Genomic DNA, 24069 nt, shown 5'->3' on the forward strand with positions numbered 1-24069 from the left:
GTGCAGCAAATTTGTTTTAGCCACAAAGTTTTCAAAGTCAAAAAAGCAAATAGAATGTTAGGAATTATTAAGAAGGGAATGGTTAATAGAACGGAAAATGTTATAATGCCTCTATATCGCTCCATGGTGAGACCACACCTTGAATACTGTGTACAATTCTGGTCGCCGCATCTCAAAAAAGATATAATTGCGATGGAGAAGGTACAGAGAAGGGCAACCAAAATGATAAAGGGCATAGAACAGCTTCCCTATGAGGAAAGGCTGAATAGCTTAGGGCTGTTCAGCTTGGAGAAGAGACGGCTGAGGGGGGATATGATAGAGGTCTTTAAGATCATGAGAGGTCTTGAACGAGTAGATGTGACTCGGTTATTTTCACTTTCAAATAATAGAAGGACTAGGGGGCATTCCATGAAGTTAGCAAGTAGCACATTTAAGACTAATCGGAGAAAATTATTTTTCACTCAACGCACAATAAAGCTCTGGAATTTGTTGCCAGAGGATGTGGTTAGTGCAGTTAGTGTATCTGGGTTCAAAAAAGGTTTGGATAAGTTCTTGGAGGAGAAGTCCATTAATGGCTATTAATCAATTTTACTTAGGGAATAGCCACTGCTATTAATTGCATCAGTAGCATGGGATCTTCTTAGTGTTTGGGTAATTGACAGGTTATTGTGGCCTGGTTTTGGCCTCTGTTGGAAACAGGATGCTGGGCTTGATGGACCCTTGGTCTGACCCAGCATGGCAATTTCTTATGTTCTTATGTTTTAAAGTCCTGAATTTGGGGGAATCAAGACCCATAGTCTGTCATGTTTCTCATCTGAATGTGAAATATTCTTCACAATGAACCTTTTTGGTGCATCCACAAAGAGGCATGAAATTAAACTAATAAAAGTAAGATGTCAAGTTCATGATTCCCAGATTTACTCAAAGCTCTATGGGGATTATACAGTGATAATTGTAGCATGCTTACAAATAGGTTCATTCTGCTAGCAGTGAACTACCGATAAGCTCAAAACAAACTCTTATTTTTAGGTTATGGAGGAATGACCACATGTTCTGTTTACTCACTACTGCCTGTTGATTTGTCTAATTCTGTATTCTTGTTTTTTAATGTGGGAAAAGGGAGAAGGGTTCTACATATGCACCAACACAAATTCAATACAAATGAGAGAGGGTTAAACTAATAGATTTTGAGGAGGGCAGTTTTAAAATACTTTAAAACTGTATGTTAATACTTTTATATTGTACGATTTGTGCACTACACAGTTTTGCTACTGCATGCACTGTAACTGCTAATTTGCTGTTGCTTTTTTTATTCTCATCTTATTCAACACTGATTGTGTTTTCATAACCTGTGTAACCTTAATTATGCTAATGTGTAGTGTTTGGTGAGAAACTTGTACAAGAGGATATGTCTACTGGAGTCAACACAGAGGTACAGAATACTGCTGCTGAATCTCACAAATCTGCAAACATTTCCAAGTCTAACAAAAAAGGAAGAGAAAAATCAAGTAAAGACAAAGATAAACAGTCACACTACAGGCCTGGATCCCAGGTAAGGGTGACTTGCTGTCATCTGGAGTGAATGTTATTTCTAATCATGTAATGATTTTACTTGTACAGGTAATTGTTAGCCAAAAAATTAAATACACTGAGAGGTTACATTTCTATTTTCTCTATCACTTTGCACTTTTTCCAGAGAACAGTGCCATCATGTGTTAGATTTGGGGCCTAACACATTAGGTATTAAGGATGACTTTAGTAGCAAAGATAGCAAATCAAGTGTTAGAGTATTTTAAGCTCCTTTTTTTAGTATACATGAATTTATACTTTAGATTTTTCTAAGAAATTGTATCTATCTATATCTATATATACTAATGAGTTTAAAATCTAGGTAAAAATCATCTTAAATGATGTTTTCATTATTTCCCAGGGTATTAGATGTCTCATAATTTGCTGGGGATTTGTTTAAATCCCTAATCCAAAACTGAAGAAAACATAAAATGTATACATTTTACTTTAAAAATATTAGATTTTTATGCTCACATTTATCTGATGCATTGTAAATAGAGATCTTTCTGTGGTTAATAAGAATTGCATTGCAGTGAACCAGCAGTAGCCCAATGTGCTACTACTGAGGATACTTAGGTTCAGTTCTGAATTTGGATCCGTGTTTTGTGGTCTGATGATTGGAAAACCTTTGGAATTGGTACTGGCTGTTCTTAGTTGGAATGGGGAGCTAGGTGATACTGTAAAGTGTAATAACATCTTAATAGCTAGCCAAAGAGTAGTGTTATGATTTGTGGGTTTTGTGGGCCCTTGGCCCGAGGTGGGAGTTGTTACCACCTGTGGGGAAGAACCCCACAGGTCCAGACCACCGGGAGGCGAGGTCTGGTACAGCAGGAGCTCTAGAAGAGAATCTGTGGGAAGGTCCGAGGAGCAGGGTGAGAGACACAGCAATGAGGGACCCCACAGGAAGCTGGTAGGCTGGAGAGCAGTACCTGGGCAGAGATCTCCAAGAGGGTGGCGCTAGGCAGGCCCTAGGAGCGGGAAAGCGTGAGGCAAGAAGCGCCGGAGGTATACTTCTGAGGCAACCCCGGGAGGTGGAGCTGCGAAGCGAAGGAGGTACTGATGTGATGACGTAGGCTACCCCGCAGAGCGGGGAAGCCCATGTCAAGTCTCCAAGTGATGACGTAGATATCCCCGAGAAGCGGGAAAGTACTGGCTATCACCGGCATTGAATGTAGGCACTGCCTCGAGGAGCAGGGAAGTCCAGACAGTCAATGGAGTAGATCATAGGCACTGCCCTGAGGAGCGAGGAAGTACGGACAGTCTCTGGAGTAGAACGTAGGCACTGCCCCAAGGAGCGGGTAAGCACAGCGATAAATCTCCCAAATGGCGAGGGTGTCTCAGCGGCAACCCCGAGGAGCGGGGAGCCAGCGGGTAGAGTTCCTGGAAGGCGCAGGGCTAGCCCGAGGAGCGGGGGAAGCCTGGAGATCAAGTCTCCTGAGAGAGCGCACACAGGCCCCCGAGGAGTGGGTACCTGAGCCAGGGTCCAGAGTCCAAGAAGGGTCCAAGACAGCCACAACAGGTCCGAGGAGAAAGGAGCTAGTAGAGTAGCGATGGAACTCATTGCCAAGTCAGCTAGCAGGGGGCGAAGGCAGTGCTTAAGAACCCAGATCCAATGATGTCATCAATCAGGGATACCCCTGAGGTTCCCGCCGTAGCAACTTCAAAAGAGTGCACGGTGGCATACGCGCGTGCCTAGGAAGGCCCAGAGTCGGCGTAGATAGCGGTGGCATCCAGGCCTGGCTCCTGCCGCGAGGAGGCCCGGAGAGGGAAGCAGGAGAGTACAGGACGTGAGTAGATGCGGTCGCAGCTGTCTGCGACCGATGCTCATAACAAGTAGTAGCAAAGGGAACTGGGTTTCAGCCCTGTTGCCCACAAGAAGCAGCCATTGTGCACTGCTGAATGTAAGAGACTGTTGGATTATGTGAGAAAATGCCTGACAGGTTTCAAGCCTCTGCTAATGTAAACCACAGTCTTTTTCAGGGTTTCATGCTTGGCTTTATTCATACAGCAACTTAAAAGATATAGGGGACCGATGTATAACCCGCAGTTGGACACGGGATAAATAGGCGCTAATCCACCCCCTAATGCAATAGGAGGATTAGCACCTATATAACACTTGTCCAATGTGGAGTGAATGTGATAGCGCTCATCACATGCAAATGCATGTGAATGAGCCTTTTACTCATTCATTCCAAAAGCAAAAAGATAAATGTGCGTCTCATATGCGCATTTATTGCTCAGATATTAACGCCTGCCTGGAGCAGGCGTTAATAGCTGAGTGCATTGAAAAGAAGTACAGAAAAGTAAAAAAAAACTGCTTTTCTGTACTTCTTTTTTAAAGTAAAAAATAAAAAATAACTCGGCAGATCGCGTTGGTTTTCATAACCTGCCTGTCTGCCAGTAAGGAAAACGGCCGCCAAGTTCGGTCTTCATAACCGGCATTCACGGCGGGACCTAGCACGACTCCCTAATTTCCATATTGCATGGCGCCCCCCTTGCGGGCGCCATGCATGCGTTAAAAAAGTAGGTGCTGAAAAGTCAGCACCCGCTTTCAGCGCACATAATTGCATCGGCCCCATAGTAAGATCTCAGGATTCATATAGCAGATTCTAACAAAGTACAGGCTCTGCCAGAGGTTCTATAATAAGTCCACAAACTAAACACTAGCTAATCCAAAGTGTGATCTCTTTACATACAATTACTTCAAAGAACTCTCCACAAGGCAGGGGTTTCAGTTCCCAATAGACATAAGTAGACTCAGTTCATGATACTTGCAACCAAGTCCAGTCCAAAGTCAGGATATCAACATATCCTCAGAACTCCAAGTCATTCTCTTCAACATCAATCTTAGTTATCATGTGTCTGTGTCTGAATTCAGCCCTCCAGTTTCCAGTCTCAGATTCAGACTTACCACAAGGTTCTTTGTATTAGCTTACTTATATCAGTGCTCTTCCAGTGGCTCAGAAGGCAACGCTCCAGTCTCCCATCCAACCAAACCCTTGGTTTGACACCAATGCGTCAGGTAATCAGGAATGGTCCAATAAACCTCAGAGCGAATCTCGGAAGGAATTCGGAGTCGTATATATGTTGCAACTGTCGCTGCCCGACAGCTTCACTCCACCTACCTTTCTTTTTCTGCGACTCTTCCTGCTCCTTGTGGACGACTGGCTTCCGCGGCATCTGCCTGCCATCTTCTCCAGCGCCCCGGACTGGCTTGGGCGCTACCTCCCGCCATGCTCCTCAGGTACCTTAGGGCGCACTCACCGCTCGGCCCTCATTCTTATTTCCTCTATGGCGCGAACCTAAGGGGTGTCCCCCTGTGATGATGTCACGCTGCCCGGATATTTAAGCCTGTTGTTTATTGCTAGCCTTTGAGTTAGCAAGGGATTTCCTACGGATGGGATTCGCTCTCCATACCCATCTACTCTGCCTCCAACTTCTATTTGGACTCTTTGCTGTTAACAGGGTACCCGCTCCTCGGGGGCCTCTCTGCTTCTTTCAGGTCACTATCAGGAACCGGTACTCGCTCCTCGAGGACCCATGTTCCCTGACTCGCTGCCTGTGTCCATCTCGTCTTCTACTTGGAAGAATTCGCTACAGATACCATCTGTGAGTACTACTACCATCTACTCCTCAGAGCTGTTTCCCTGGAACCAGGTACTTGCTCCTCGAGGGCCTGCCTCCGTTCCAGCACCAGTGCCATCTTCTACGGAGAACTGCTGCATGAGTACTTGCCAACGAGTCTCTGCGCCCAGGGAACTGGTACTCACTTTTCGAGGGCCAGCTCTCCCTATCTCGGGGCTTCTCCACATTGGGGACTCTGTGAATGTCTCAGTGTACTCATTTTCTCAGTTCTTCTTCCTACAGCACTGCTACCGGAGAAGCCGCTGTTCCAGCACCCTGAGGAATACTAGCCCAGCCGGGCTCCATCTTCTACTCACTACCGCCACCTCTGGTGGCTTCACAAACTGTCTAATAAAAGATATAATCTGTGTTTGTGTGTCCAGAGCTGAGCCTGACCTGTGGCCTCTCAAGGGACCTCCCCCCATGGGCGTGGTCAGCTGCCACAGTGTCCAAGGGTCCACCCAAACCCTACAAAACATAACAGATTGCTAACTCCATGGATCTGGCACAGCTCAATGCTCTGCAGGCCATTCCGGTCCTGGCCTTGCACATTGCTGAACAACTGGCAATTAATCTGGGCTAAGACCGGCCCTGGCCTGGAACTCCCAGGGCCTCTTCACATTGGGCACATAGGGAGTCTGCTTCCTCGCTCTGTGTAGCTCTGAGGTGGCATGCTGAGCAGAGGCCTAGAGCTTTTATGCCTGATTCTGGAGGTGCCGCCTCTGAGGACGCATGGGCTCTCATGCGCTCCATCGCATCTGTTATCTCTAGGCGCCGTTGCGCTCCCAGCCTAAAGTATGCGCTTTGCAGTATGCGCGAGGCTTATGCGTGGAGATGTGCGCTAATTAATACGCGCTTAACAATGTGCACTTAACAATGTGCGTCTATCACTGTGCGCCTATCAATGTGCGCTTAACAATGTGCGCTTAACAATGTGCGCTTAACAATGTGCGCCTATCAGGGTGCGCCTATCAGGGTGCATCTCAACCTATCCAATACCACACGCGCCCGATACCTGTGAACAAGGGCAGATGGCGACGGCGAGCAGGCAGGCAAAATGGCGACCTCCACAGCGGGTCTCCACGTAGGCAGACCCCGCTAATCCTCGCTCTTCGGAGACCAGCAAAAGTAAAAGATGTACGCCTTACCTGATCTTCGGCGCTTCCCGGCTGCAACCCGGGCGGTCTCCGGCTGCGGGGGGAGAGGGTGATTACCGTCACCGCCGCGCTCAAGGAAGTGCACCCGCTGCCTCTAGGCCGTGCCCGAACTCGTCTCGCTCGGGGGCCAAGTCCTCACCGCGAACGGATCGGGACCGAGGCGCCTCTCAGCCGTGCCTGAGCCCTTCTCACTCGGGGGCTAGATCCCTGCCACGATCCGGCCACCGGACCGAGGCTCTTCCCTCCGAGGGACCACGGAAATCACCTCGGGAAACTCAACTGGGGGGAGGGACCTGAGGGTATCACCGCAGGAGTGCGGGGCTCGTCTTCAGGTAGGATTTCTCAATGAATTTAGTCGGTAGAATTTGGAAACACACTCAGCGAGTGTGAGGTAGCTCCAAACTGCTTTGGAGACGGAAATTACTGAGTTGCTGCACTTCCTGCGGGGGTATATGTACCCCGTGCTGACGTCAGATCCGTCTCCAACTGCTAGCACGAGCACACTATACCCATTTGTTCTGAGTCCATCTGCTACACGCTAGGAAAGCATACATTATTAATCACAAACTAAACAGACTACCATACAACAACACTCATACAGGCACAAGACATTCACATCCAAAATACCACCATCTATTCACACACTGTATATTCGATCTCTCCCATAATATATACTCAATCTCACCCACAATATATACTAGAGATGTGAATCGTGTCCTCGATCATCTTAATGATCGATTTCGGCTGGGAGGGGGAGGGAATCGTATTGTTGCCGTTTGTGTGTGTAAAGTATCGTCATAATCGTTAAAATCGTGAGCCGGCACACTAAAACCCCCTAAAACCCACCCCCGACCCTTTAAATTAAATCCCCCCCCCCAAATGCCTTAAATTACCTGGTGGTCCAGCGGCACACTAAAACCCCCTAAAACCCACCCCGACCCTTTGAATTAAATCCCTCACCCTCCCTCACCCCCCCCCCCCAATGCATTAAATTACCTGGGAGTCCTCCGTAGCGGCGGTCCGTGGCTAAATCGGGGGAAGGGGGAGAGCACGAAAACCAGCACACTAGATCGTGAGGTCTTCAGCCGGCGCCATTTTTCAAAATGGCCGCCGCAAAATGGCGGCGGCCATAGACGAAAACGATTCGACGCAAGAGGTCGTTCCGGACCCCCGCTGGACTTTTGGCAAGTCTTGTGGGGGTCAGGAGGCCCCCCCAAGCTGGCCAAAAGTTCCTGGGGGTCCAGCGGGGGTCAAGGAGCGATTTCCTGCCGTGAATTGTTTTCCGTACGGAAAATGGCGCCGGCAGGAGATCGACTGCAGGAGGTCGTTCAGCGAGGTCCGGAAATCTCGCGAGGGTTCCGGACCTCGCTGAACGACCTCCTGCAGTCGATATCCTGCCGGCGCCATTTTCCATACGGACAATGGCGCCGGCCATACGCGTATGGCCGGCGCCATTTTCCGTACGGAAAACGATTCGCGGCAGGAAATCGCTCCTTGACCCCCGCTGGACCCCCAGGAACTTTTGGCCAGCTTGGGGGGGCCTCCTGACCCCCACAAGACTTGCCAAAAGTCCAGCGGGGGTCCGGAACGACCTCTTGCGTCGAATCGTTTTCGTCTATGGCCGCCGCCATTTTGCGGCGGCCATTTTGAAAAATGGCGCCGGCTGAAGACCTCACGATCTAGTGTGCCGGTTTTCGTGCTCTCCCCCTTCCCCCGATTTAGCCACGGACCGCCGCTACGGAGGACTCCCAGGTAATTTAATGCATGGGGGGGGGGTGAGGGAGGGTGAGGGATTTAATTCAAAGGGTCGGGGTGGGTTTTAGGGGGTTTTAGTGTGCCGCTGGACCACCAGGTAATTTAAGGCATTTGGGGGGGGGGGATTTAATTTAAAGGGTCGGGGTGGGTTTTAGGGGGTTTTAGTGTGCCGGTTTTCATGCCCTCCCCTTTCCCCCGATTTACGATTTTTTGACGATAAATCGGGGGAATTGGTATTGTATCGTGGCCCTAACGATTTTTGACGATTTAAAATATATCGGACGATATTTTAAATCGTCAAAAAACGATTCACATCCCTAATATATACTCGACTAACCACATTCTAACAACAACATATAATAATATATCCCCACAACATCATACACTACCACTCTCTCATATATCATTCACAACACACCATATGATTCTCACCTAAAAACATACGTACTGTAAATACATATTACCACACATGCGCTTTGAGGAAGAGCTGTCGGTTGTTCAGATGGAGGATGACGTTACGGTTTTGCTATGTAATCATTATTAAAAAATTCTCTTGGCACCTGCTAAATTAAATGTGAGGTAAGGATGTAGATTGGTCAGCTTGAGCGTTGGTATTCTGAAAAGACTAGTTATATTGTGTGATTTGTTATAGGCACACATAAAGTGGATTGTTTGAAAAGTGGAGTAACCAGAGTAAATTTGCAAATGCTGAAGACGTATTTAAGGTGGGTGGTAAAAAACCTTTAGCAATGTGTAAACGGACAGTTGAGTTGAGAGCTGGTTTTAGGCTGTTTTTCTCATATTATAGGTGGTGATTTTGTCTAAAGGGTGTGCAACGGTGCTGGTGATTGAACTTGTGGAAGAAGTGAGTTCTAGGTGATATACAGTAGCGGTAGGGGTTGAGATTAGGTGGGTGGTATATGGGATTGTGTTGTATTGAAAGGTAACTTTTGTTATTAATTTGTATGAAGGTGCAATATTCTGGAGGGTGGAAGGCCGGAGGGCCTCGTCATCTCCGGATGAAGTGGGAGTGATTTGTCCCCTGAGGAAGCTGCGGCGAAACGGGGATCCCTGTTGGGACGTTGTGAACTGCTCCCGTGGAAAGAGTTCCTTTCGGATTCAATTATAGTTTATGTAAAGCATTTTAAAATAATAACCTGTGGTGAAATAATAAAATGAAAAAGTTGGGTTGGTTTTAATGGGTGGGGAGTGTGTGTGGATGAGTGAATGTAGTGGGATTGGTTTTAGATATCAATATATCGCTGCTAAACAACTTTGGCTATTGATGCATATTAGGTTGCACATGTCTTTGTATTAGTGTATGGCTATTATAAATATCAATGGATGTAATTAATAAAATGATAAAAAATGATCTGTATGTATTGTAATAATTGTTATTAACTAGCAATATTGATAACAACAAAATTGTTATAAGAGTACAGTAAATGTTGAATGTTAATGTATAGAAAAAGAACTTATAGGGTTCCCTCTATATGTATGTTGTGACCCACTCTATGACAGGGCTGTGAGGTCACTTATGACTCACAGGAAAGGGCTGGTTTTTGCTAGGGATACTCCCACATGGCCTTCTCCTATTTCAAACGGCCACTAAGAAATCACTGCGAGCCAAAAGAATGAAACTAATATGATATGTTTTATTCATGGGGGGTTGCGATGCATTTCGCGAACCCATGAATACAACGAGTAGTGACTTATGCGTTAGGGGTGTGTATTCGTTTTCACCGTATTGGCGATCTGCAACGTATAATGCACTATTCGTAGTATTCATGGGGAAGCGAAACGTCTCGCGATTCCCCACAAATACATGAATCTTCGCCGAATTATACGGCCACCTAAATAAAAATTTAAACAAACCCCCCCACCCTCCTGAATCCCCCCAAGACTTACCAAAACTCCCTGGTGGTCCAGCAGCGGGTCCAGGAGCCATCCCCTGCACTCACACCCTCGGTGTTGGTTTCATCATGGCGCCGATAGCCTTTGTCACAGGGGCTACCGGTGCCATTGGTCAGCCCCTGTCACATGGCCATCGGCGCCATCTTGTGCTCCTACCATGTGACAGGGGCTGACCAATGGCACCGGTAGCCCCTGTGACAAAGGCTATCGGCGCCATGATGAAACCAGCACCAAGGGTGTGAGAGTGCAGGAAATGGCTCCCAGACTCCCCGCTGGACCACCAGGGTGTTTTGGTAAGTCTTGGGGGGGTCAGGAGGGTGGGGGGTTGTAGTTAATTTTAATTTTAGCTGGGACACGAACAGAAATCGCCGTATTAATGCATCTGGGCGCCATACGGCCGAATACAACGTATCTGCTCCCCGACGAATCCAAATCATGAATGCAACATATGGTGTCCCTCTGCACATCCCTATTATGCGTTGTGGATTGCACATTCGTTGAAAACGAATGCACATCCCTAGGAGCTACCACCCAGGAAAAAGATCTAGGCATCATAGTGGATAATACATTTAAATCATCAGCTCAGCAGTCAAAAACGCAAACAGAATGTTAGGAATTATTAGGAAGGGGATGGTGACTAAAACAGAAAATGTCATAATGCCTCTGTATTGCTCCATGGTGAGACTGAACCTTGAGTACTATTTGCATTTCTGGTCACCACATCTCAAAAAAGATATAGTTGCACTGGAGAAGTTACAGAGAAGGGCAACCAAAATGATAAAGGGGATGGAACAGTTCTCCTATGATGAAAGGCTAAAGAGGTTAGGGCTGTTCAGCTTGGAGAAGAGACAGCTGAGGGGGGATATGATAGATGTCTTTAAAATCATGAGAGGACTAGAATGGGTAGATTTGAATTGATTATTTACACTTTCGGATAATAGAAGGACTAGGGGGCACTCCATGAAGTTAACAAGTAGCACAATTAAAACTAATCAGAGAAAATTCTTTTATATTCAACTCACAATTAAGCTCTGGAATTTGATGCCAGAGGATGTGGTTAATGCAATAATTGTAGCTGGGTTTAAAAAAGGTTTGGATACGTTCTTGGAGGAGAGGTCCATTAACTGCTATTAATCAAGTTGATATAGGGAATGGCCTCTGCTATTACTGGCATCAGTAGCATGGAACATTTTTAGTGTTTGGGTACTTGCCAGGTTCTTGTAGTCTGGTTTGGTCACTGTTGGAAAAGGATGCTAGCCTTGATGGACCCTTGGTCTGGCCCAGTATGGCAATTTCTTATGTTCTTATCTAAGGTTTTGTTTTGCAGATCTGAGCAGTTTGGGGGGGGCAGTTCTATGTGATTTTTCTTGCTCTTCCAGATTTTGCCTTGACTTCAACAACTCTGTGTGTGTTCCATTTCTTAACAATATTTATGACAGTTGAAATTGCTAGTTGGAAGCAATAAAGATATATTTTTTTTATATCCTTCCCCTACTTTGTACGAATGAATTATCTTCATTTTCGCTCAGTTAGCTGTTGCTTAGAGAAGCTCTTGTTGTTGAAAGTATACAGAACAACAGTTGCAGCCGGAGGAGTTAGAAGTGTCAGAGTATTTGTTTAACTATGAAATTGTCTTCACCTAATTCATTGAAGATCTAACAAATCAATCAACTTTTTGGGCTTATTAAAAATGTTTTTTAAAAGGTAGTAATGAATCAACTGGAAGGGTGTTCAAACTTATGCGCATGTCATATTCACTGTTTTATTTTCCGTTAAAATCAATAAATAGTAATTTTGCATTAAATATACAAAAAGATGTCATATTTATCTTCTACCACACAAAGGTTGTGTCAGCTTCGGTTTACTTAGAGAATCATTGAAACATACAGTTATACTAGGGTAGGCTAAAGCTTTGCACACAATTGTGTATTTCCTTGTTGTTATCTAAATGATTAATGTTATACCTAGACTAAATCTCACACCTTGCCAAAACTTGCTTTGAACTCTTCTGCTGGAAAAGTGTACAATAAACAATGATAATGATGATAGTGATTCTCACTGAGGCCTCATAGAAGGATATTTTGCTTGAGTAAAATGTAAGACAAAAAATACATTCTTCAGCAATATTGCAAGCAAGTGCACTGAGCACTCAGGAATAGAGTATGATGACTGACAAACACAGATGCTATCTAGCCACAGCTTTTTTATTTCTAATAATTCAGAATTTATAGTTATTTTTATCTGTTATACTACTATATATCTACACACCCAAAAAATCACAGATTGATTTTATTAGTTTTAGCAGATTAATATCTACTTTATTTGTATATGCAGATAGATAATGTAGTAAAAGAGATTTTGAGGTTTGATGCTCATTGTTCTAAGTTATCAGAAATGTTCCTTTATAGGCTTACCAGCATATTGATACAACCAAACCACACTGGATTTTGCATGTGGTCACTGAGCTGAGTGAGGGAGATGCACTGGAACTCAAGAAAGACACAGACCGATTAGATGATATCAAAGCTATGAAACAAGCATGGGAATCCACAGAACCAGGAAGATCTGTCAAGGTAATCAGATGCTTTCTTCTTTTAACATTATTGTTATTTAGAATTTTATAGAATTTAAAAGTAAATTTTCAATAGCACACCTAACTTCAAAAGCCCAGTTGATTCTCAAACACAAGGTGCTCATGTATGGTATAGTTGAAGATTGCCGTCTAATGCAGCAAAAACTACAACCGCACACCTAAGCAGTGTTAAATGATAGCATATATATATTAGCAGCATGCGTTCTGTGCACATTTTTAAAACTTAAATTGAAGTGTATAGTTTCTAACCACACCTTTAACATACCTCCCTGAATGTCTCTTTTAAATATGGCTAAATGCATGAGCAATGTGAAAGTTCACATAACCTTTCAGGTGTCTGAAAATCCACTTATGCAGATTCAGCCAATCTACCTGCATAACTCCTTTATATTAGGTGTAGATCCTGACAAGGATGGTAACTTTAAAATGAGCACGTGCATCCATCCATATATACATATATGTGGGCATGTGTCTATACTTGCGAAAATTTATATTGTCCGCTCAAGGGTGTGCACATTATATAAAATACACTTATTTGCATCAGCTTGGGACTTGTGGCTTTTATACATACAAGTTAGCACAATTTATAACATGCTCTTGTGAAGGAAATTCCATCAGTTTTGCCCAGTCTATCTGTAGGTCATCAGGACCCCTGGATATTCAGCCACTGACACTTAGGCCTAGATTCATCAAAACTCTACAAATTTTGCATGAATAGCACCCATGATAAAAAAAAAAAAAGGGGGCATGGTTATGGTAATTTTTCACTTACAGTAACACATGTTAAATTTATTGCACCCATGATATTAGTGCTTAGGTATTTCTGAGAGAGAGAGAGAGAGAGAGATTCTCTTTATAGGCTCTCATAGTAGTCAACTATTTATACCACTATAGGAGGGTCATCTAGTAACTCGAGGTGAGGTTTTGGTGGTGGACTAGGATTTTGGGGCCAGTTTTACATGAACAGGCAAGATGTATGAACAGCACAGTACACATCAGGGAAGATTTGATGCAATTTGGAATGAGCAAAGATATATAAAGATGAGATTTCTAATGTTCTCTTACCCTTGCTTGATGCATCTCTACCTGGCTACTATCAAGCTAGGGAAAGGGAACATTGTAGAAATCTCATCTTTGTATATCTTTGCTCATTCCAAATTGCATCAAATCTTCCCTGATGTGTACTGTGCTGTTCATACGTCTGCCTGTGTATGTAAAACTGGCCCTAAAACCCTAGACCACCACCAAAACCTCATCTTGAGTTATTAGATGACCCTTCTATAGTGATATAAATAGTTGACTAATATATGGCTACCCCAGAGGTGCTTTCTCTCTCTCCCCCCTCCCAAAAATGGAATTTGCCAGTGTTAAAATCATGTGATAATGTGCATCACACTATTGCATGTAGTGTTAATGCTCCTCATTTTCATAAACCCCACCCAAACTCATCCCCTTTGACTAAAAACTAATAATTTGCATTCATATCTCACGATGCGATAAATAAAGCATGCATTATAGTGTTATCACAGGTGTTAGAGCCCTAACGGCCTAATGCATTTTGATGAATGACCCTGTTTGCTGGATATGTTGACACTTATCCAGCTAAATGGTGTTGAATAATGGCTTCTTAAATAGTTAATATAAAATAGCCCATAGCTCAGTGCACTTTAAAGTAAGTTCCCTGTACGTACCCGGATCAGTCCAGTGGGGTTGAGCCTCCTTTCCAGCAGATGGAGACAGAGAAAACTCAAAAAGGTATCCTATATCAGGACAGTGCTCCCCCTGTGTCCCTTCAGTATTTCTCTGTCTCCAGCAGATGCAGAGAGCAGAACTTGTGGTTCCCTTTCTTTGTAGCAGTTTTTGGTTTGCGGAAGGTCTTCTTTCTCCTTCTCTAGTTATAAAGGATCAAGTAAGTATTGGTTAATTCCCAGTGTTTAAAAAGTTAAAAAAAAAAAAAAGTTTAGCCATCAGAAAGTTTTGTTCTGACTCCTCACTCTTGCTTGGGCCTAGAGGGTCCTGTCCCCTTGATTTATTCAGCCTAGGACCCTTTTCCCGGTGGCCTCTTGCCTGGCTCTGGGATGATACTGCTGGTCCAGTCCCTCCCCCATTGAGACCCCTGAGAAGTTTCATGCCTCCGGTCTCTTGTTGTCAGAGAAGTAAAATTCCTCTGTCACTTTAAGACCCCTGAGTAGCCACAGAGGCATTCACGGAGCGGGATGCCAGTGGTCGGTATTCCACCTTCACGGAGCGGAAGGATGGAGGGCTGCCATCTCCAAAAAAAATCAAAAAAACAGGGGTGGGTAAGAGTATGTAAAATTACCGGTGAGGTCATAGGCTATAGGTATTGCCAATTATTAGGCTTGTTCAATATTTGTTTTTTGTTAATGTGGCTCGCGGAAATGGGGGCTACTACCTGGAGATAATACCCTTGTTCAGTGTACATACACACAGTTGATGAGACTCCGTCATTGCTCTGGGCTTCAACAGCGAGAGGTAATGTGGAAGAAAAGAAAATTGTATTCACAGGGAAGCGGGGTGTAGCTGGGCAGATACTTTACTTTCAATGCATGTCCAGCGTAACTCTTTGCTTCAACGGCAGGGGAGAAAGCAAATGTTGCTTACCTGATGTAACAGGTGTTCTCACAGGACAGCAGGATGTTAGTCCTCACAAATGGGTGACATCGAGGATGGAGCCCACCACGGAAAACTTCTGTCAAAGTTTAGCAGAACTTTGACTGGCCCCTACTGGGCATGCCCAGCAAGGCACTGTCCCTGCAGCCAGCAGGGGTCTCCCTTCAGTCTGATTTTCAAAGCTACAGGCAGTGCCTAAAAAGTAAAAAATAAAACGAACCCAACACCGCGGGGTGGCGGGCGGGTTTCGTGAGGACTAACATCCTGCTGTCCTGTGAGAACACCTGTTACATCAGGTAAGCAACATTTGCTTTCTCACAGGACAAGCAGGATGGTTGTCCTCACAAATGGGTGAGTACCGAGCTGAGGATGTCCGAGAAATGCACCAAATGTACCCAACGGCGTGCAAAAGGCACAACAACTGGGGTGGAATTTGGGAAAGGGCATCCGCACCCCACCAGGAGGTGGAAGGGTGTTGGTACATCATGTTGGAAAAAGGTTACGCAAGACAGATTGGCCGAAGATGGAGTCCTGTCTTCCAGCTTTGTCCAAACAATAGTGGGCTGCAAAGGTATGGAGAGAACTCCAGGTTGCAGCTTTGCAGATGTCAGGAAGCGGCACCGATCGAAGGTGTGCTACTGAAGTTGCCATGGCCCTCACAGAGTGTGCTTTAACACGGTCTTGGAAAGGAATGCCAGCTTGCTGATAGCAGAAGGAGATGCAATCCGCCAACCAGGAGGAAAGAGCCTGCTTACCCACAGGTTGCCCTAACTTGTTAGGATGGAAGGAGACGAATAATTGAGTGCTCTTCCTGTGGGCAACTGTACGGTCTAGATAGAAAGATAGAGCCCATTTACAGTCCAGGGTATGCAGAGTCTGTTCCCCGGAGTTGGAGTGGGGCCTGGGAAAAAAGATAGGTAGTATGATGGATTGATTGATGTGAAACTCCGATACTACCTTAGGTAAAAATTTAGGGTGAGTGCGTAGTACCGCCCGGTCCTGCAGGAGCTTAGTGTAAGGCGGATAGGTAACTAGGGCCTGCAATTCACTAACCCTGCGAGCTGAAGTGATAGCTAAAAGGAATAACACTTTCCATGTGAGATACTTCAAGTCACAAGAGTGTAGAGGTTCGAAAGGAGGTTTCATGAGACGACCAAGAACCAGATTAAGGTCCCAAGATGGGGCCGGAGGACGTAAAGGTGGCTTCAAATGGAGCAAGCCTTTAAGAAAACGTGTTACCAGGGGTTGGACTGAGATAGAGACACCCCCGAAACCCTTATGGAAGGCGGCTACCGCACTGACATGCATTCTAATGGAGGAGGTCTTTAGACCTGATTCAGATAGATGCCATAAATAGTCCAAAAAGTTAGAGATTGGACAGGAAAGGGGATCAAGGGACTGAGAAGTGCACCATGATGTGTACCTTTTCCATTTGTATGAGTAAGAACGTCTTGTTGAAGGCTTTCGTGAAGCTATCAAGACACGAGAAACTGATTCGGAAAGGTTAAATGGCTGAAGGACTAACCTTTCAACATCCATGCCGTCAGGGACAAGGCTTGGAGGTTGGGATGGAGGAGGCATCCGTCGTTTTGAGTGAGCAGATGCGGGTCCTTTCCCAGAGGAATGTGTCTGCGGATGGAGAGATCCTGGAGAATTGGAAACCATACTTGGCGTGGCCAGTAAGGTGCTATCAGGATCATGGTTCCTCCGTCTTGGCGTAGCTTCACGAGAGTCCTCGAGAGAAGAGGAAGTGGAGGGAATGCATAAAGCAGGCCGGTTGTCCACCGGAGAGAGAATGCATCCCTCGGCCGAGAGTGCTGGCTCCGAATGAGAGAGCAGTAGTTGTCCACTTTGTGGTTCTGAGGGGACGCAAAGAGGTCTATGTGGGGATAACCCCAATTGCGAAATAGAGAGGTCGCTACCAAAGGATTGAGAGACCACTCGTGTGGTTGGAAGACACGGCTCAGCTGGTCTGCCAATACATTGTCTACTCCCGGCAGGTAGGTGGCCCTGAGGTACATGGAGTGGGAGAGGGCTTCTGACCAAATTTGCACTGACTCCTGACACAGAAGGAAAGAGCCTGTGCCTCCCTGCTTGTTTATGTACCACATGGCCACCTGGTTGTCCGTCTGGATCAAGATTGAATGGTGAGAGAGGCAATCTTGGAAAGTCCGGAGAGCATAGCGGATTGCTCGGAGTTCCAGGAAATTTATCTGGTGTTTGGATTCCTCTCGTGACCAGAATCCTTGAGTTTGCAAGTCGTGCACATGGGCTCCCCAACCGATGTTGGAAGCATCGGTAGTAAGGATGACCTGAGGATCTGGAGGGAGGAAGGGTAAAACCTGTAGGAGGTTGAGAGGATTCATCCACCAGGCAAGAGACAGACGAAGTGCGTTGGAGACGCGTATTATTGAGGACAGAGGCTGAAGAGCTTGGATCCACTGAAGCCTTAGGGTCCACTGTGTGATTCTCATGGCTAAACGGGCCGTGGGGATCACATAAACTGAGGAGGCCATGTGACCCAGAAGAACAAGGAAGTTGCGAGCTGTAGCTGTTTGTTGGGACTGCAGCTGGCGAGCTAGGGACACTAGGGCTTGGACTCGCTGATGAGGAAGGAAGGCTTTTGTCTGTAAGGTGTCCAAGTCTGCCCCAATGAAGTATAAGGTTTGAGATGGGACTAAGTAGGATTTCTCGTAATTTACCAGAAATCCTAGAGAAAGCAACGTACGAATTGTGAGGGTCAGGGAAGACCGAGCTAGTTGCTGGGTTGGGGCCCTGATCAACCAATCGTCTAAGTAGGGGTAGACGTGGACTCCTTCTTTCCTTAGAAATGCTGCAACCACTACGAGGCACTTGGTGAACACTCGTGGTGCGGATGCTAGGCCGAAAGGTAACACCCGATATTGGTAGTGATTGCGGCCTACTAGAAAACGCAGGTATTTGCGATGAGATGGTGCTATCGCAATGTGGGTATATGCGTCTTTTAGGTCTAGAGAGCATAACCAGTCCCCCCTTTGTAGCAGAGGGAGAAGCGAGCCCAGGGTTACCATCTTGAACTTCTCTTTGTGAAGGTATTTGTTGAGGACCCTGAGGTCTAGGATGGGACGAAGTCCCCCTGACTTCTTCGGGATCAGGAAGTACCTGGAATAGAACCCTAGGCCTCGTTGCAAGGGAGGAACGGGTTCTATAGCATTGGATTGTAGGAGAAGTGATGCTTCCTGCTCTAATAGAAGAGAATGATCGGTAAGACTGCACGCCTGCAGGGGCGGGGAGTCTGGAGGGAAAGTTCGAAAGTTGAGATGATAACCCTGTTCGATGATTGCCGTCACCCACTGATCTGTGGTGACCGCATGCCACTGTGCTAGAAAGTGGCATAGCCGACCTCCCACAGGGATGTCTGGAAGAGGGGTCTGGTACATGCTCTCTAAGGGAAAGTCAAAAACCTGCAGCAGGGCCAGGAGGTGGAGCTGCTGCAGGCTTTTGTTTACGAGCCTGGCGAGGCTGAGTCTTATGATATGACTTGGTAGGCCAAGGCTTGGTAGATGGGGGATAATATCTCCTTGGCCTAAAGAAAGACTTTTTAGAGTCCTTCCTAGACGGTTGTTTGGAAGGCAAATCAGGAGGGATAGATGAGAGTTGCTTTAAAGTCTCATGATGATCCTTCAATTCAGCAACAAGTTGCTGTATTTGCTCACCAAATAGATTATCCCCTAAGCAAGGTAAATCTGAAAGCCGATCTTGAACTTCTGGGCGAAGGTCAGAAGATTTCAGCCAGGCCCAACGTCTAGCAGAAATAGCTGTAGCAGAAATTCGAGTAGAAGCATCGAAGATGTCATATGCGGTTCGAACTTCATGCTTTCCAGCTTCAAAACCTTTATTTAAAAGGGATTGAATCTGGGGTTGGAACTGTTCTGGCAAGGCATCAGCAAATTCCTGCATTTGCTTTAAAATGACTCTATTATATTGAGTCATATAAAGTTGATAAGAAGCTATCCTGGAAATCAGCATAGCTCCATGGTAAACCTTCCTACCTACGCTATCAAGGAATTTATTGTCCTTAGTAGGAGGTATGGAGGAATGAGGCTTTAGTCGTTTAGCTTTTTTCTGAGCTGACTCGACGACCACCGAATGATGATCTAATTGAGGTTTTTGAAAACCTGGGGCTGATTGTACCAGGTAAGTAGAATCAGCTTTTTTATTTACTGGGGACACCGAGCCAGGAGATTCCCAATTCTTTTTAAGAAGGTCTTGAAAAACCTGATGAATGGGAATAGAGGTGATGACTTTTGGGGCATCCAAAAATTGGAGTAATTCCATCATTTGGTGCCTATCATCTTGTTCAGATTGAAGTTGAAAAGGAACCAATTCTGACATTTCCTTCACAAAATTAATGAAAGAGAGGTCCTCAGGAGGAGAACGCTTTCTGCTCCCTGTAGGAGAGGGAGGTGAAGGTAAATCATCGGTGTCAGTAGAGGTATCATCACCCCAAGTATCATAGGGATCTGGATGATGACCTGAAGGCGCTCTAGGGTGTGGAACTCCGGAGGGCCCAGGTAGGGGATCCAAAATATCGGGAGAAGCCACCGGAGGCATCGAGAATATCCTCGATGGAATCGGTGCCGATGTCGGTGCCGATGGGGGCACCGATGGAACCGGTGCCGGTCTCGAGGAAATCGATGTCGGCATCGGAAATCTCGGTGGAGCTGAAGTGCGTATCGCCCCTGATGAGTAGATCGGTGGTGAGGGACGACTGGTCACCGATGGAACTTTTCCCGAAGGGGGAATAGGATACGGTGTTTCTCCACCAGATGAAAAACCTGTCGGTGACAGCGGTCTAACCGGTGTCAGTGGCACAGGTATAGGTATTGCCGGTGGAAGAGCTGTCATGAGTGCTTCCATCCGGTGTAACAACGGAGCCAATGCAGCAGCAATTGGCTCGGTGGTCGGTTCCGCCCTCGGTGCCGGTGCCGGAGGAGGTTGGAACCGTAGCATCGCCTTATCGATGGCCTCCTGGACCAACCGGTCCAGTTCTGCCCGGAGACCAGGGGTAACAAGACCCGGCTCGACGGGAGATGGAGGCAGAGGCTGAGCCGGAGGGACCACCGTCACCGGTGGGATCACGGCTCCCACACCCCGAAGGGGTGAGGGTTTCCTCGATGCCTGCGAAACAGGAGTGGACGGTGCCGCTTCTGATCGAGGCTTTTTAGGCGGTGGCTCGGCCGGTACGGAGGTCGATGACGTCGATTCCTCGACGGGCCGAGACTTATGACGTCGATGGCGATGTTTCTCCTTCCTATCTCCTCGATGATCAGGGGAAGGGACAGGAGTCGATGGCCGAGAAGACGTCGGAGGCGGACGGTCACCGGAAGGCTGCCGATGGTGTGAAGATTTCGGTGCCGGTTCCGATGACGTCGATGCAATCGATGGCGTTGGGGTGTGAACATGGAAGAGGAGCCCCATCTTCTCCATTCTGGCTTTACGACCTTTTGGTGTCATAAGGGCACATTTGGTGCAAGTCAGAACATCATGCTCACTCCCTAGGCACAAAACACAGACTCTATGGGGGTCTGTGATTGACATTGTACGAGTACAGTCGGGACATCGACGAAACCCAGACGCCATGGCGGACAGCCAAAAAATTTAGTCGCGGGACTGTCGACTGCAAGTAGGCCTCAAGGGCCAAAGTCGACGAAAGTCTATAAAACTGCGGCAAAAACTTACCGGAGTTCCGCGGACGAAAAAATTTGTCGAAGGGAGACCCCTGAGGGGCAAATTTTCTTTAGAATAAAGAATTCCAAATTCCTGTCAGGAACGTGGTAAGAGCTCTTTCACCGCGTGGCTACTGCTGCGCGGAAAAAAGAAGACTGAAGGGAGACCCCTGCTGGCTGCAGGGACAGTGCCTTGCTGGGCATGCCCAGTAGGGGCCAGTCAAAGTTCTGCTAAACTTTGACAGAAGTTTTCCGTGGTGGGCTCCATCCTCGATGTCACCCATTTGTGAGGACAACCATCCTGCTTGTCCTGTGAGAAAGTCTGATACTTCTTGTTCAACGCATAGCTCTGTGCTTCCACGGCAGGGGGAATGAGGAAGGGAGGATCTGTATGTGGATTGCATAGTCTGGGTGGACAGGGGCAGGGGTGTGGCCTGCTTATTGTGGCGGTTACTACCCCTGATTGAGCTGGATATTCACTTGGATGCAGTTCCAGTGCTGCTCTCTACATTGATGGTAGAGAGCAACACTGGAACTGAAAGTATGAGAGAGAGAAAAAGAAAAGAGGAGTGCATGGCTTGCTGGGCAGACTGGATGGGCCGTTTGGTCTTCTTCTGCCATCATTTCTATGTTTCTATGTTTCATGCCTCTGGTCTCTTGTTGTCAGAGAAGTAAAATTCCTCTGTCACTTTAAGCTGTCTGGAAAAAAAAAAAGTTTACGGGGGAAGGAGAGTTTTCTCTCTCTCCTGCTGGCAGCAGCCAGGCACAGAAGAACTTTGCTGTTCCTGTGGCAACTCCTCACCACCGCCCCCCCCCCGATGCCTCGATCGCCATTTTGTATCGACATGTGGAGAGCAGGCCTGCTGCACATATCGAGCCTGTTTCTTTGCCGGACAGGGAAAGGGATTCTGTAGTTCATCAATCCCCTCTGGATTTAAGCCCCGTGGACTCTCCGGATTTGATCCTGGACTCTCAGGATGATATCCCCTCCTCCTTCAATTCCAGGGAAAGCCCCTTCTCATTTTACTACTGATTTTGTACTTTTATCACACAGAGCTTATGTCGCTAGCTTACTGCAGCAGGAGGATCCCCCCAAAGACCCCCCACCTGTGAAGGTTCCTATAGGCCCTCCACCTGCAAAGGTGCCTAGTGTATCTACAAACCAGGGACCCAAGCTCCCAGATTCCCAGGGGACTAATCGGGTTCGGACCATACCAGGGGTACAAAACCTGCCGGATCCTTCTACCCCCAACTCCTCAGCTCCCAGAGCCTGATCCGGATGCAGTGGATTAATTCAGAATCTACCAGTCGAAGGGGACGACCAGCAGGTCTTACGCATGTTCCAATGGGAGGAGCTGAACCCGCTCATCCCTTTTTGTTCTAGCTGAGTTGGACATAGATGCCCCTCCGGCGGAAGCCACTAGTATCCCAGTTTCCAGTAACGTGGACCATGTCCTGGCAAGACTGAGAGCCCCTCCACATACCTTCCCTTTTCATCCTATGCTAATGCAGTTACTTCTCCAGGAATGGGAAGCTCCGGAATCTGGCTTACGAGTGGGCAGAGCGATGGACAAGCTCTATCCCCTCCCGGACCACTGCCTAGAGATGCTCAAGGTCCCTAAGGTGGATGCTTCGGTTTCCGCTGTCACAAAGAGATTGTAATGACAGCTTTGAAGGACCTTCAGGATCGGAAGTTGGAGGTACATCTCAAAAGGATCTTTGAAGTTCTAGCGCTTTGAACTCAGGCAACAGTCTGTAGCAGTCTCATGTAGCGGGCAAGTCTCAGGTGGGTTCAACAACTACTCCAGCACCCAGGACCTCCCGTCTGCAGAGGCAGAACAGGCGGAGCGGCTGGAGGCCGCGGTTGTGTATGGGGCTGATGCCCTTTATTATCTCCTCAGGGTGCAGGCGAGAGCCATGGTTTCAGCGGTGTCGGCCAGACGCCTCCTCTGGCTGTGAAATTAGGTGGCAGACTTCTCTTCTAAATCGCAGTTGGGTACTCTCCCATTCAAGGGTAAGTTGCTTTTTGGGGAGGATCTGGAACAGCTTATCAAATCTTTAAGTGACAACAAGATTCATAAAGTGCCTGAGGACCGCCCTAAATAGTCCAAGTCCTTTTTTTCCTTCGTGCTCTCATTTCAGGGGGCAGCGCAGGTACAGCAAGCCGAGGGAGGTTTCTCAAAGAAGTCCCTCCACTAGATCTCAATCATGGTCTCATTCCTTTCGTGGACGATGGCCGTTCCGGGATGGTAACCCTCAAGGATCCACCCCAAAGTCCTTGCAATGAGATGTGGCTGACCCATTCCTCTGTTCCCAATTTAGGTGATTGTCTGTCCCTATTTTACGAGGAATGGGTCAAAATTACTTCGGATTGGTGGGTCCTCAAAGTAATCGATCGAGGCTACACTTTAGAATTTGCTCTGGATCTTCCAGACCGCTATTTAATTTCTCCCTGCGAACTTCGGAAGTGTCCAACTGTGCACCAGACTCTCAACAGGCTTCAACAGCTCGGAGTCATAGTCCCTGTCCCCCTGGAGGAACAAGGGTCAGACCAGTATTCCATCTACTTCGTGGTTCCCAAAAAGGACGTCTCTTTTCGACCAATCCTGGACCTCATGAGAGTTAACAAGATGCTCAAGGTACCCCATTTTTGGATGGAGACCCTGAGGGCGGTCATTGCGGCGGTTCACACAGGTGAATTCCTTGCTTCTCTTGATTTGACAGAGGCCTTCCTTCATATCCCAATCCGCCAGGAACAACAGAAGTATCTCTGTTTCAACATCCTGGGACGGCATTACCAGTTTCAAGCGCTCCCGTTCGGTCTCGCCATCGCTCCACACACATTTACCAAGGTCATGGTAGTAGTGGCAGCCTTCCTCCACCGAGAGGGTATACTGGTCCATCCTTACCTGGACGACTGGCTCATTCGGGCAAAATCAGAGAAACTCTGCACGATTGCAGTCAACAGAGTCTTGTCATTTCTCACCTCCCTCGATTGGATAGTCAATTTCCCCAAGAGCAACCTCAATCCCTGTCAAGTCCTGGAATTTTTAGGGGCACGCTTCGACACACGTGTGGGCAAATTCTTGCTTCCCGAGGCCCGGGCACTCAAGCTCAT

General features: G+C 46.9%; 1 protein-coding gene across 1 annotated transcript in view; it reads left to right on the forward strand.

Moving 5' to 3' along the window:
• ADGB (androglobin) overlaps nt 1–24069 on the forward strand; it is a 790434-nt gene that overhangs the window by 720435 nt on the left and 45930 nt on the right. Inside the window, exons 30-31 of the mRNA XM_029594040.1 lie at nt 1380–1552; nt 12428–12592. Coding sequence (XP_029449900.1) covers nt 1380–1552; nt 12428–12592 — 338 coding nt within the window. The remainder of the gene's footprint in view (nt 1–1379; nt 1553–12427; nt 12593–24069) is intronic.

This window comes from Rhinatrema bivittatum, chromosome 3 (assembly GCF_901001135.1).
Source record: "Rhinatrema bivittatum chromosome 3, aRhiBiv1.1, whole genome shotgun sequence".
NCBI classification, from domain to species: Eukaryota; Metazoa; Chordata; class Amphibia; order Gymnophiona; family Rhinatrematidae; genus Rhinatrema; species Rhinatrema bivittatum.